We start from the raw sequence: 14,147 nt of genomic DNA, 5'->3' as shown, positions 1-14,147 counted from the left end.
ATCCCCATGATTAGAATGCCCTTTTAGTACTCTCCTTTTTCAAATGTCCCTCAGAATCACATTCTGGATGAAATGCCTCTAGACAAATTCTATCTTACTCTCACTGCTCAGTGACTCCAGGAACCTCCCTAATCCCTACGCAGAGCTGGGATTAGTTATATGTATTATTTCTTAGTTTCATTTACCCACCCAGCACAGATTCACCAAATCTGTATTATCTCTTACAATGAGTTAGAATTTTGTTAAGGGTGGGGACTGAAGCCACCACTTCTTATGTGCCCATAATTGTGCTCTATATCCAGTGAGCACTCAACAAGGAGAGCCTGTGCAATGTGGTTTTATATGCAGGGGAAAGAATGTGGTCTAGAAGTCCAGTCTGAGAAAAATATACATGAAGCGAGGAGGAAAGCAGCAGTAGAATTATTTCTAAGTCCACCTTTTGCCACTACTGAGAACCACATAGCAGCTATGGTTGCCCACACATCTAGGTAAGAGCATCCTTTCAGAGGCTGCCAAGGAGTAAGAATAATGTGACCAAACAGAAAACCCAATCCACTCTAATCTCATTAAAAAGGTGTCAGTAAGAGAGTCATCTGATACCTTAAGATATTTTACAAGTTCACTTCCCAAGGCCTGAGCTCCAGATTCAGTTTTCTGACAGTACTGGAAAAAATTATGTAAATGCTGGTCCTGAAACACACAAAAAATAAAAACCAAAAAGAGAAAAGAAAGCCTGTTAACATTAACATAACTGCTGTGGAAACAGAAGTATCTGCTTTTTGTAGCATGCATACTTTTGTCTGGCTATGCAATGGATCACATAGAAATGACAACCCCCAAAATACCTCAAAGATCCTCCAGCAAAAGAGGAAAACTACTGAGAAATGTGACTTGTACTATTTATTTATATCAGCACATATGAGCATCTATGTACTTGTTTTCTTTAAAAATAAAAACAAAAAACTATAGAGTAAAAATATATCCAGAGAGCATATTAATTAGGCTTTTGTTTTACAAAATAAATGTGCAAACTCAGTCGTGGAGCTATCACTATTTATTTTAACAGAACAGCACATACCTGAGTATATACTGTAGAAACAAGATGAGTTGAAACTTTCAACAGGGGCTTGCCTCCATCTACCCATTTAATTTCTGGACCATAATGCTGAAAAAAATATGGAGGGAAAAAAAAACACATCACAACAGAAGAATTATCGGGCTTCAGATGTGATGTAGTCTAACAATGGGTGTACTGTTGAGGTACTGGATGCCCAAAGAGCTTCAGAGACTTGAGAGTGGTGCCTGGTCCACAGCAGGAATGCAAGCGTTACTGATTTCTGCCCACTTTCTTCCCTCCCAAGGTCAATGATCTTCATACTATATTTTCTAGTTATCTTTCCTGTTTAGTTGTAGCTATACGAGTTACTGTACATGTGAGAGGAAAAAAATCCTATTTCAGCAGTAGCTTAACCAAATTTGAGTTCAGGATTCTGAAAGAGATGGTACCAGGTAAAGCAAGCAGGACAGTATGTAAGCCTGGCACAGGCAAAGGCTCAATCATCTGTTTGCACTTATTTTAACTTCGGAAACCTCCATTTTTCTCATGTTCAGATGAGGGATTTATAACTGGAAGTTATACGATTTGCCCTTATTTTGGAATATTTTAACTATTTTTCCATAACATGGGCCCAAATTTGGCATTATTTAAATGCAGAAAAACTATTAAAGTTAAGTCTATAAAATGTGAGACAGCTAACAGAATACAGAACCAACAAAACCATCGGAAAAAACTGAGAAAAATCAGGCTTTCACAAATCAGAAAGGTATTAAAACTGGCTACCATATGGGTTAGAGATTTGCTTATTAGACATATATTAAGCTAGAAAAAAATCCCTAACAGTTTTTACGACTCCTCTTTATGTGAGCGTGGCTAATTTGCAGACACAGACTTCTACCTCATCCAGTATCTCCAAGTCTCTACTCCTCTGCAGAGGCACTGCTAGTCCAGGGCTCATAAAAGGTGCACACTCTAATTTTGAGATTGTGATAACTGTTAACTGCTTTCCAATGGTCTAAGCTGACTTGGAAGTGAATAACTAAAACCAAAATGTTGGGAATGGCAAAAACACTGTGTGCTTTTTTGTTACTGTTGTTTTAATTGTTTTTAATATTTTCCAAAGGAATTGGGATAAACCAATGTTAAAATCCATATACCCTGCCCATGCCAAGTTCTTGGTAGCAGAGGTAGCCAGATGGAAGATTAGCTGACACAGAGATGTGCTGCTCGTTAGTCACCACCCTTCCATCTCTCAGGAGAGGAAGCCAGGAATATCCAACTGTTGAAAACAAAGAACAAAAAACTTCACTCTGAGTGTAGGAAAGCTCATGAAAGAAAGCCAATGTGAATAAATTGCCTAATCTTTTAGGAACTGTTAATATCAATCAGAGTAAGACATTGAAAAGGTCTCAAATACAGTTTTGGCAGAACACTGTCTACAATGAGCTTTGTACTCCTTGGCACTAGAATTCTGAAACCACCTTTCATAAAAATTTACATATGCAATCCAGGCATGGTAGCTTCACAAAATTTATGTAAAAATCCCTAGCAAAAGGATGCAAATTCAGAAGCAAAATAAAATTTAAGAAACTAAGGTATAAGTTATTCAAAATTGAAGGAAAATGAAATTCCAAACCCTGTGTTTCAATGACGTCCTTCTTCTTTGTGCTTCCTTTACTTGAATTATCACAGCTGACATGGAAAAATGTGAACAACAAGTGGTGCTTTTCATGTAGCTGGGTGGGCAATTCTATTTTAATCTGCAAGAAAGAAAAAATAACAATCCTTCTAATATTCCAAAACAATTAACAAAAATTCTCTTGGTGAAAGCAGCAACACGTGTCACCCAATACACAACTGTGCATTTGTTCTCTAGAGTGATGTTAACATTTGCATTCAAAGACATCTGAAACTGTAACTTGTACCAGAGAAGAAATGGATTCTTGATTCTCTAAGGAGAAACAGGAGGAGGGTTGATAGGTATTTCAACTAGAAGGAATTGAAAAGCACACAACAGAAACCACCACTAATTTAGCACAGCCAAGGCAAGAACCAGGGAAGAACATTTAAAAGTATGATTCATACAGCATTTTTTTTTAAATTTTATTTTGAAATAAATTCAAACTTACAGGAACAGTTGCAAAAATAATACAAACCCCATACACAGAACTGCAGCATATCCCGACTCCCCTCCCGATACCCCAATCCACCAACTTGAACATCCTGTCACACCACCTGTCACATAACCATTTCTTTCTTTCCCTCCCCCCTTATCATCCATCATCTATTGCTCTGTCTTCTGAACGTATGAGAGTAAGCTGCATACATCCTTGAACAAACACTATAATTCATATATACAATTCCCATGAACAAGAACATTCTTTTAAGCATTCCCGTTAAGCACAGCTAAGAAGTTCAAGAAATTCAACATTGATACAAAGCTTACATTCTATATTTCCTTTTTTTTTTTCCTTATGTCCCAACTGTGTCCCTTTGAGCCTCCTCTCCTCCATCCTCAGATCACATCCAGGAACATGCTTGGCATTTAATTGTCATTATCTATTTAGACTGTTTTTTTTTCCCCCACTTGTGGAAACATATACAGCCTAAATCTTCCCATTCCAATCTCTCCCTAGCATTCCATTAGTGGGATTAATCACATTTAGAATGCTACAATGCTATCACCTTCCCATCATCCATTATTAGAAATTTCCCTTCACCCCAAACAGAAACCCTACACTCATTTCTTAACTCCCCATTGCTCCTTCCCCCACTTCTCATAACCCATATTCACTTTTCATCTCTATGGTCATATTCTCTGATACTTTGTTTGTTTACCATGGAGCTTAAATTTAACCTCTTAAGTCTATAACAGTCTTGTTTTTCTTTGATACCAACTTAACTTCAATAGGACACATAAACTATGTTCCTTTACTCCTCCATTCCCCCACCTTTATGTAGTTCTTGTCAAAAATTACATATTTTACATTGAGTCCAAAACCACTGATTTATCATTACAGTTTATGTATTTTAGATCCTGTAGGAAGTAAATAATGGAGTTACAAATCTAAAATACAGTAGCATTGGTATTTATATTTACCATGTGATCTTTACTGACAATCTTTATTTCTTCATGTGGTTTCAGTCACTTGTTTAGTGTCCCTTCCTTTCAGCCTGCTCAACTCCCTTTAGCATTTCTTATAGGACTGATCTACTGGTGATGAAGTCCCCCAGCTTTTGATTATCTGGGAATGTTCTCATCTCCCCCTCATTTTTACCCTCCAGGTGTTTGTGAATTTTCTAGGTCTCTGATGGTTATTGACCTCTATTTGTATTCCATTGTGGTCAGAGAATGTGCTTTGAATAAATTCCATTTTTTTTTTTTAATTTATTGAGGCTTGTTTCATGTTGCAGCACACGGTCCATTCTGGAGAAAGTTCCGCAATCACTAGAGAAGAATGTGCGTCCCAGCGACCTGGGATGCAATGCTCTATATATGTCTGTTAAATTTCTATATATCTCTCTCTCCTTTCTTTGTTCTCTGTCAGTAGGGCTTCCTTTAGTATCTGAAGTAGGGCAGGTCTTTTATTGGCAAAATCTCTCAGCATTTGTTTGTCTGTGAAACACTTAAGCTCTCCCTCAAATTTGAAGGAGAGTTTTGCTGGATAAAGCATTCTTGGTTGGAAATTTTTCTCTCTCAGAATTTTAAATATGTCATGCCACTGCCTCCTCGCCTCCATGGTGGCCGCTGAGTAGTCACTACTTAGTCTTGTGTTGTTTCCTTTGTATGTGGTGAATAGCTTTTCTCTTGCTGCTTTCAGAACTCGCTCCTTCTCTTCAGTATTTGACAGTCTGATCAGAATATGTCTTGGAGTGGGTTTATTTGAATTTATTCTATTTGGAGTTCGCTGGGCATTTATGCTTTGTGTATTTATATTGTGTAGAAGGTTTGGGAAGTTTTCCCCAACAATTTCTTTGAATACTCTTTCTAGACCTTTACCCTTCTCTTCCCTTTCTGGGACACCAATGAGTCTTAGATTTGGACATTTTATTTTATCTATCATATCCCTAAGATCCATTTCGATTTTTTCAATTTCTTTCCCCATTCTTTCTTTTGCTCTTTCATTTTCCGTTCTGTGGTCCTTGAGGACGCTGAGTTGTTGTTCAGCTTCCTCTAATCTTGTATTATGAGTATCCAGAATCTTTTTAATTTGGCCAACAGTTTCTTTTATTTCCATAAGATCTTCTATTTTTTTATTTACTCTTGCAATTTCTTCTTCATGCTCTTCTAGGGTCTTCTTTATGTCCTTCTTATCCTGTGCCATGCTCTCGTTGTTTGTCTTTAGTTCTTTGTGCCAAGTACTGTGTCTCTTCTGATCTTTTGATTTGGGTGTTTGGGTTTGGGTTCTCCATATTGTCTGGTTTTATCATATGCTTTAAGATTTTCTGTTGTTTTTGGCCTCTTGGCATTTGCTGTACTTGATAGGGTTCTTTCAGGGTCTAAGAAATCCCAATCTCTAATTTGTCAGATCTACAGCTTGGTGGCATACATGTTCTCTAACTAACCAGCAGATGGTGTACACGAGTCACCTATTCCTCTCAAGTCAGTTTTCCCCAACTTTGTCTTTGTGGTGTGTGGGGATCTGATTCTTGTGGGGTTCAATTGGTGCACTAAGTTTGAGTATGTTGTTGGTGCTCTCCACCCTGAATGTGGGGCGTGTGTCTGAGCAGTTAGGGAGGCAGAGCAGCTTTAATAATCAAACCTCCTAGGTGTTCCCAGAGATTTAAAGCTGTCGCAAGAGACCAAGACTTCACCTCAGTCCTGCCATGGATCATCTCTGCCACGTGACTCACAACTCCCTGGCACTGGTGTAGGGTCCCTGGGATTTCCGAGAGGGTCCCCCTTCTCGGCCATGCTCTTCCAGGACCCCTGCCAAGGGAAGGCTGCGCCACGTCACAAGTGCACGCCAGCCCTCCAGGGAAGCCCTGGGCCACCGGGCCGTGCAGGAGCATTCCCAGCCTGCTGTAAAGATGGCTGAATAGGGCATGTTAATTTCCCCCTCTTTGCACAGCTCCACTTTCCCAGCTCTGGGACAATTAGCTGTGGGTGCACTAAAGGCCACTGTCCACAGCCGATATTGTGGCGTGTGCGCAGTGCTGCGGGAAACACTCCCCGTCATACTGGGAACCTTGGCGCAGCTCTGGGCCCCAGGCAGGAGCGTCCCCAGCCCGCCGGGGAGATGGTTGCAAGGGGCACAGTTTCTCCTTTTGGCTCCCCTCTGCCCCCCTTGCCCTAAGACAATCAGCAGCAGGTATGGGAAGGGCTATCCTCCATGCCAGACAACGAGGCGTTGGGACAGCACGCTCCTGCTGTGCTTCATTATGTGGTTCTCACTGTTGTATCTGCAGTCAGTCCCAGGTTTTTTTTTTTAAAAAAGAACTAGTCCATCTCCAAATGCCTACCCATGGTTTCCCCACACAGCAGTGCGGCCACCGGACTTTTAGCCGGCTCACTCACTCGTTTCAGAATGCAGACTCCCAGTTTCACCAAATGCACAGTCCCTGTGAATTTAGCAGACCTTGTTCAGCTGGTGCATCACTGGAACTGGTGTTCTGGGTCACTTTCTGGCTTTTATCTAGTATTTTTCATGGAGGTGTTTTTTTGCCCTGTCTTACCTAGCAACCATCTTGGGTTCTCTCCCATATAGCATTTTTAATGAACTGTATTATAATTCTACATGAGCTAAACCCAATGGGAAGAAAGGAAGATTCTCAGGCCGATAAATATAACTATACTAAAGTATTAATTTGAAAGGAAATATGCTAGAATGTTAATTATGGTAGTGATGGTGGGATTATGACTTTTCCTTTTCCATATTATTTGTATTTTCCAAGTTTCTTTTCACAATAAATATATTACTTGCATAATTAGAAAAAAATATTTGAAATAAATACTTAAACATTCAGTTCAATTGCTGTAATTTCAGTATGGTATAATGCAGCTTCTTTTGAACTTTGCTTTACCAAGCAAATAACTAGGAGAAATCTTTAAAACTGGTTAAATTGAGGTTTTCCTGGAAAACATCACTTACCTCATCATAAAATTCTGGGTTTTGGTGATGGTGTAAAACAGCAGCAAGGGCGCTTCTTGTGAACACTGGCCCACCAGGTCTGCCATAAATGCACTAAAGAAAGAGTTAGCGAAAGGGAACACCAGTATTCAATTAATGGAGTAAGAAATTAAACTCAGATGCATTGCAAAGGAAGCGGCACTCCCACAGAATAAACTTAACATAACCACCTCTGATGGTTTTCTTCCGCCTGCACAGACTCTAGGCCTGCAAGCCCTGTTACAACTGGATTCAAGTCAAGCTCATCTCCAAGTCCTCCTACCCATTACCCTGCCCTTGCCTCCAGGTCTAGCTCTGAACTTCTCTGTGCTCCCTGTCCAAGGTCACACCTGCACTGCTTATGCAATTCCTGTCTGATGACCTAGGTGCATCAAGCAAACTGTCACTCATCCTTCAGCATCCACTTGATCATGAGGTCAGGAAAAAGAAATCACTACCTTCCTCTCTGTTCTCTCAGTATTGTTTTGTATACCCCTTCTATGATAATTATTCAGTTTTGTCCAAATAAACATTTCAGTACCTTCTGTATACAGGAGATTGATCATTACATTGCATTTTCTCCATGATTGTTTTTTCTACTCAACTGTGAATTCCTTGAAGGCAGAAACTGTATCTTATTCTTCTTTGCATCTTTGTCTCCTTCCCTTCTTTGAAAGTCATTTTAATATAGTTACAGTAAAGAACATGGGCTCTGAGTCAGAATGCCTGGGTTTGAATTTCTGTTCCACTATGTTAACTATATGACCCAAACTATTTGTTTAAATTCTATGCATGTTTCCTAATAAAAAAATTAAAATGTAGATAATAGTACCTAACTCAAAAGACTGTTAAAAAAAAAAAAAAAACTGTTAAGAGAATTAAGAGAGTTTAAGGCACAAAGAGCCTGGAACATAATAAACCTTCAATAAATGTCACCTATACTCTATTAATATTATTATTACCATAATATAATAAGCATTTAATAAATGGCATCTATTGTGAATCTATATTATCAATATTACTAATATCACAATTCCTAACATCTGTCAATGCCTAGCTCACAGTAGGTGCAAAAGAAGTGTCTACTGAATTAAATACGAATAAGAAACCTTTACCCCTCATTTAAATACAATTCAGCATCCTTAACGGATCTAAAAATGGAGGAGAAAAGGCTCAAGAGGACAATATTGAACCATATGAAAAAATTGGAATATAATTTTTGTAGCAATGTTAAATTTCTTGAACTTAATAATGGTACTTAAGGTGGTTATATAAGTGAACATCCTATTGTTCAGAAAATGTTCAGAAAACAGATCAACAGATATGCAGATAGACAGATAAGTGGCTGGGTGGATGGATAGATGGAATGATACAGAAAATGTGGCAAAATATTAGAATTGGTAGATATGGAGTTCACTGTATGTGTTTTATATTATTTTTTACAACTATCCTGTGAGTTTGAAATTATTTAAAAACAGAAAATTAAAAAACTTTTTAAATAATAAAAAAAGAAACATTCATCCCTAAAAAGTATCACAAAACAGAAAAAGGAAATGAGAAGCTAGAACATAATCATTTCATACTCTGTAAGGTTCAGCATATGTGGTTATATACTATAATGTCATATATTTTGGGGGTTTGTGTCAATTAAAATGGGCTAAATTCCTTTAGTTGTGCAATATCATGCAACTGCATTTTTAAAATGGAAAAAATCAGAGTATGGATGCGAACATACATTAAAAAACAAACCTTTAGAGGCTGAGAGTCTTCTTCATCTGAATCTCTGAATTCAATACAAATGGCAATATTTCTGGCCTGAAGCAACATTTAAGGACAAAAAAAGAAAATCAAAACAAAAAATCAGAATCCATAAATACTAATAAAAGAACAAGGCAAGCCAAATCCTAAGAGTTTGAGATCAAAAGTGAAATCTCAATCTTTGCACTCACCTTGGCAAAAGACTTTTGACTATCATATTTCAAGTACTTAGGATAAACATAAAGGTGATTGTTGTAGATGGTATAAGGCTGAGTGTGTTTGGGGATACAGGGCACAAATTCCTCTACTTCAAATGTGACTGGAGTTTTAGTACAGGTTTCAAATTGCTTCATGGGAATGTAAGATGAATTAACATAATCTGAAAAGATATTAAAAACAACCAAATTGAAGTAAAAACCAACCAAACAAAATTCTGTCTGTTTATCACATAGAACTTACACTTACTAGGGAAGTCTGGGGAAACATTATCAATTGTAATGTCTAGATTGCCTAAAATCACTGGGAGTTTAGCCATCTTCTCCGGTCTACAAACAGAAGAAGAGAAAAGTCAAACATTGATAAGTTAGGTTAGTTCTAGAACCTGAATTCTAGAGCAGCATTTCCAAGAGAAATATAATGCGAGCCACAAAAGTTACTTTAAATTTTCTAGTAGCCAATTTAAAAAAAAGTAAAAAGAGGTAAAAGTAGTTCTAATAATACATTTTATCTAGGCCAATATATCTAAAATCTTACTTCACTATGTAGTCAGTATAAAAATATTAATTCTACATTTTCAAAATCAGATGTACATTTTACACATATAGCACATCCTAATTTGGACTTGCTATATTTCTACTGCTCAGTAGTCACATGTGGCTATTTTCTACTGTGTTGGACAGCACAGGTCTAGATTATGAATTTCAGCAAGATGGTTATAGTTAAAAGTATTCCAGATCCACTTTTTCTTCACCAAAAATATTTGGCTCATTTAGAATCATCAAATTTCAGAATTAGAAGGCATCTTAGGTCCCAGTGTCTAGCAATACAATGGGTACAAAGTAGGTGCTCAAGGGATGTTTATTGTTTGCATTTGGTCTGACTTCCACCCAATACAGGAACCCCCTCCCTGATATTCCTAACAAGCACTGCTGCTGCCTCAACCATTCCTGGTGCTAAGGAAACTTTCAACACAGCCATTCCATCTCCACACTGCTCTTCATCATCATTTGGTGAAATCTGCCTCCCTGAAATGTCCATTCATCAATAGGCCTAGCTATATTTCTCTATGTAACACCTTTCAACCATCTAAACACAATTTTCCCACCTTTCTCCAGTCCTCTTTTCTCAGCTCTTTTGCACCTTCTGCCAATGCCATTCTCTCCTTGAAAAATGCCCCCATTTACATCATGGTACCCAACTGCATAGCTCCTACCCAGGATAGTCTGACCAGCTTGGGGTACAGTAGCAGCTGTGGTTTTGAACAATATACCCTTTGACAAAGCAGCCAAAATGCTATTAGTTTGGAGTAGCCATGCCAATCTTGGTGATCTATGTTAAATTTACAATCATCTACAACTCCTAAATCCTTTTCCACATGCTTTACTATAATGCCGCATTCCTCCATTCTGTATATATACAATCATGTTTTTGGACCTGAAGTATAGGATTTTATTTTTGTCTTTTTGAAATTTCATCCTTTCATATTAAGCCATTTCTAGCTTGTCAAAATCTTCCAAAATCCAGATTTTAACATTGAATGTATTAGATATTCCCAATAGCTTTATGTAATGAAGATATTTAATCAGCAAGTTACATTCTCATAAATGTCATTGATGAAGATATTGCACAGGATATTGCCAAGAACAGGCTCCTTCTCAAACTGCTAGAGACCCATCTTCAGACTGATACTAGCCCATTAATCACACTTGCTTGCATCTGGCTACTCTAGCAGTTGAACGACTGTCCTCTCCTGCACACAGCGTTTCTCTGATTTATTCATAGAATAGCCTGGTATGTACACTCTATCAAAGGCTACTGTCCGAGCTTAGTAACCAGTTAAAAAGAGAGATGGAGAAAAGTGGTAAGGATAACTAGTTTGATATGACATGACTTATTCCTAGAAAACAAAATGCTGCCTGGTGGTTTTTCACAAGCCATCTGTTAAATAATTTCTTTTAGAACATTGCCAAGGACCACCAAAACTCAGTGGCCTATAGATTCAGCATTTTGTTCCCATTTTTAAAAAGTTCCTAACTCTAGTTTTAAAGATTCCTAGGACATTAATGTTATCTATTAAACAATCTCATATGTAACTTCCCAGTATATCTTGGGATACTGTTCATCTGAATCAAGATTTCCATAAAAATCTAAATTCTTGCTACCCTATGACTAGCAACTATGTTGAGTATATCCATCTTTGCCCATCACAAGTTCAGAAGTTGCAGAATCACTTTCTCTCATTTCCCCTTGTCTTTTCTTTACAAGTGAGTTTAAATTAGCAATTCCCATTATATCTTCCTTGAAGTTCTGAGAGATGAAACTGTCAGGAAGGCAAGTTGATAATTTTTCACACATTCTGCCTTCAGTTAAAAGATTTCTGGCCAGCCCTGTCCATTCAAGATGGTGGAGTGAGATGCTTCAGAGTTCCATCTCCCGAACAGAAGCTTTGAACAACCAGCAAGAATGGGCAGAACAGTTAAAGGACTGCAGAAACACATGAGCACCAAATCAAGAAAAAGGCTGCCTAAAAGCAGAAGACCTTGTGGCTCTCTGGTTGGCCATCACCATTTTGAACTTGATAACTGCACTTAAGATTATAAGTGAATATCCTTGTTCTTAGGAAATACACATGGCAGTAATAAGTGTTCCAGGAGAATGATGTATATACCTACACTCAAGTGTTCAGAAAATGAATTGATAAATAAATAGGCAGACAGATAGATTGACAGATGGATAGACTGATAAGGCAAATGTGGCAAAATGTTAAAATTGGTAGATTTAGGTAGCTGGGAGGTAAGGATATGCTGGAGTTCTCTCTATGGGGTTTGTATTATTTTTAAAACTGGCCTGTAAGTCTGAAAATACTCTAAAATTAAAAGTTAAAAAATTAAAATAAAAATAATTTTAAAAAGACTCCTAGCCAAAACATGTCCTGGTATAGTCCAGCCTTACTCCTACATTTTATCTCTGTGCCCACTGTGCGGCATGTATCATAAACACAGTATCCTTTTCTTCTAGAAGGAGGGAGGTCAGAAACACTCTTTAATAATCATTTCCTCTGAGCACTGTGATAGGCTGTTCTTCTGTGGCATCTACCCTTACTCCCATGGGTTTCTATGCAAATATATATTTTCTTGAAATAGAATGTCTTGCTGTACCTTTCTATCACAAATATTTCACTTGAAATATTTTACACTGCAGTGTTCCAGATCTGAATCTATTCTACAAAATCTCAGAGGCAACTACAAAGTTGTATTTACTTCCATGAGGCAGAAACAGTCTGCTTTTTCCTAACGACACTTTTATATATAAGTATCCAAGAACAATTTATTTCACCTCCTCCTAATTATTTCTACCTTTGAAAGAATAGGAACTTATTGCATGTGCTGGTTTGAATGTATTATGCCCCCCAGAAAAGGCAGTATACTTTCATGCAGTCTTGTGGGGCAGACATACTGGTGTGGATTGAGTTGGAACATTTGGATTGGGTTGTTTGCATGGAGATGTGCCCCACCCAACTGTAGATGATAACTATGACGAGATAATTTCCATGGAGGCATGGCCCCACCCATTCAGGGTGAGCCTTCATCAGTGAAGCCATATAAATGACCTGACAAACAGAAGGAACTCAGTGCAGCTGTGAGTGACGTTTTGAAGAGGAGCTACAGCCAAGAGGGACACTTTGAAGAAAGCACAGGAGCTGCAGATGAGAGACAGTTTGAAGATGGCTGTTGAAAGCAGACTCTTGCTCTGGAGAAGCTGAGAGAGGACAAATATCCCAAGTGCAACTAAGAGTAACATTTTTGAGGAACAGCAGCCTAGAGAGGAATGTCTTGGGAGAAAGCCATTTTGAAACCAGAACTTTGGAGCAGATGCCAGCCACGTGTCTTTGCAGCTAACAGAGGTTTTCCAGACACCATTGGTCATCCTCCAGTGAAGGTACTCGATTACTGATGTCTTACCTTGGACACTTTATGGCCTTAAGACTGTAACTGTGTAACCAAATAAACCCCTTTTATAAAAGCCAATCCATCTCTGGTGTTTTGCACTCTGGCAGCATTCGCAAACTAGAACACTGCACCATATTTTTTATCACTCTCACATCATCCACAATATAGAATATTTAAATCTATTGAGAAGGAATAAGGAGATGAGACTAGAATTCACAGTGAGAGAAAGCACCTAACATGCATTTTTATTTATTCCCCAGGCAGAGGCTATTATTATCCTCCCTTTAAAAAGAATAAGAACTTAAACTAAGAAGCTGAGTAACCTGCCTATGGTCTCCCAGCATGGAGTGAGTTATAAATTGGGCTTTGAAAGACTGGTAGGGTTTTCTCAGAGAGAGAAAAGAAAAAGGGGAATATTTGTGATGTATGTTTTGGTGATTTGTGTGCTGTTTGGTGGGGGCAGGAAGGGTGCACAATTTGGGCAGAGGGAAAAGCATGGTGGTGTGAAACTACAAGGAGGGCTTAGAGAATGCCGGGTAGCCCCACTTGACTTGATTACATGTCAAGTAATCAAGGGGAATGGAGGCAAGAATGTGAACATAAACTAGGAAAGACTGAGGGAAACTTTCCTCCTTGTCCAAAACTGAGGATCCTAAGAAAATAACTGCACAAACACATATACACAGTAAGTCTTATATACAAATAACTGATATTATTATTACCTAAAGTACCCAAATGTAGTGGTATTAAAAAAGGTCTACATTTTAAGGAATATGCTCTAGTTTTATACTTTGCCTTTATGCCTTCAGATTTTCTGCATAAAAACACTGACTATTTATTCTTATATAAATAATTCTTAGAGCATATATGTCAGTAATACAAACCATCTGACAGAACTATTTTCTTCCTAATTCTTGGAACATATCCCCTGGTAATTAATGAAAGGAAAAAGGAAAAAGGGGCTTATTAGTTTTGGCAGCTATTTAGTAAGGACTGGGGCAGTTTGAGAACATTCTTCTCATCCAGCATTAACTGACATTTTGAGATAATAAT

General features: G+C 38.0%; 1 protein-coding gene across 25 annotated transcripts in view; it reads right to left on the bottom strand.

Moving 5' to 3' along the window:
* Positions 1 to 14,147, bottom strand: part of DOCK9 (dedicator of cytokinesis 9) — a 299,763-nt gene that overhangs the window by 97,886 nt on the left and 187,730 nt on the right. For all 25 annotated transcript variants that reach the window (XM_037800399.1, XM_037800409.1, XM_037800417.1 and 22 more), the window contains exons 16-23: positions 9,391 to 9,470; positions 9,117 to 9,304; positions 8,917 to 8,982; positions 7,150 to 7,242; positions 2,694 to 2,817; positions 2,215 to 2,336; positions 1,079 to 1,165; positions 601 to 690 (exon numbers count right to left, since the gene is read on the bottom strand). In XM_037800399.1, the coding sequence (XP_037656327.1) occupies positions 601 to 690; positions 1,079 to 1,165; positions 2,215 to 2,336; positions 2,694 to 2,817; positions 7,150 to 7,242; positions 8,917 to 8,982; positions 9,117 to 9,304; positions 9,391 to 9,470 (850 nt within the window). The remainder of the gene's footprint in view (positions 1 to 600; positions 691 to 1,078; positions 1,166 to 2,214; positions 2,337 to 2,693; positions 2,818 to 7,149; positions 7,243 to 8,916; positions 8,983 to 9,116; positions 9,305 to 9,390; positions 9,471 to 14,147) is intronic.

Source organism: Choloepus didactylus, chromosome 12, assembly GCF_015220235.1.
Source record: "Choloepus didactylus isolate mChoDid1 chromosome 12, mChoDid1.pri, whole genome shotgun sequence".
Taxonomy (NCBI): Eukaryota; Metazoa; Chordata; class Mammalia; order Pilosa; family Megalonychidae; genus Choloepus; species Choloepus didactylus.
The sequence above is the reverse complement of the archived record's forward strand: the minus strand, read 5'-3'. Positions and strand labels throughout refer to the sequence as shown.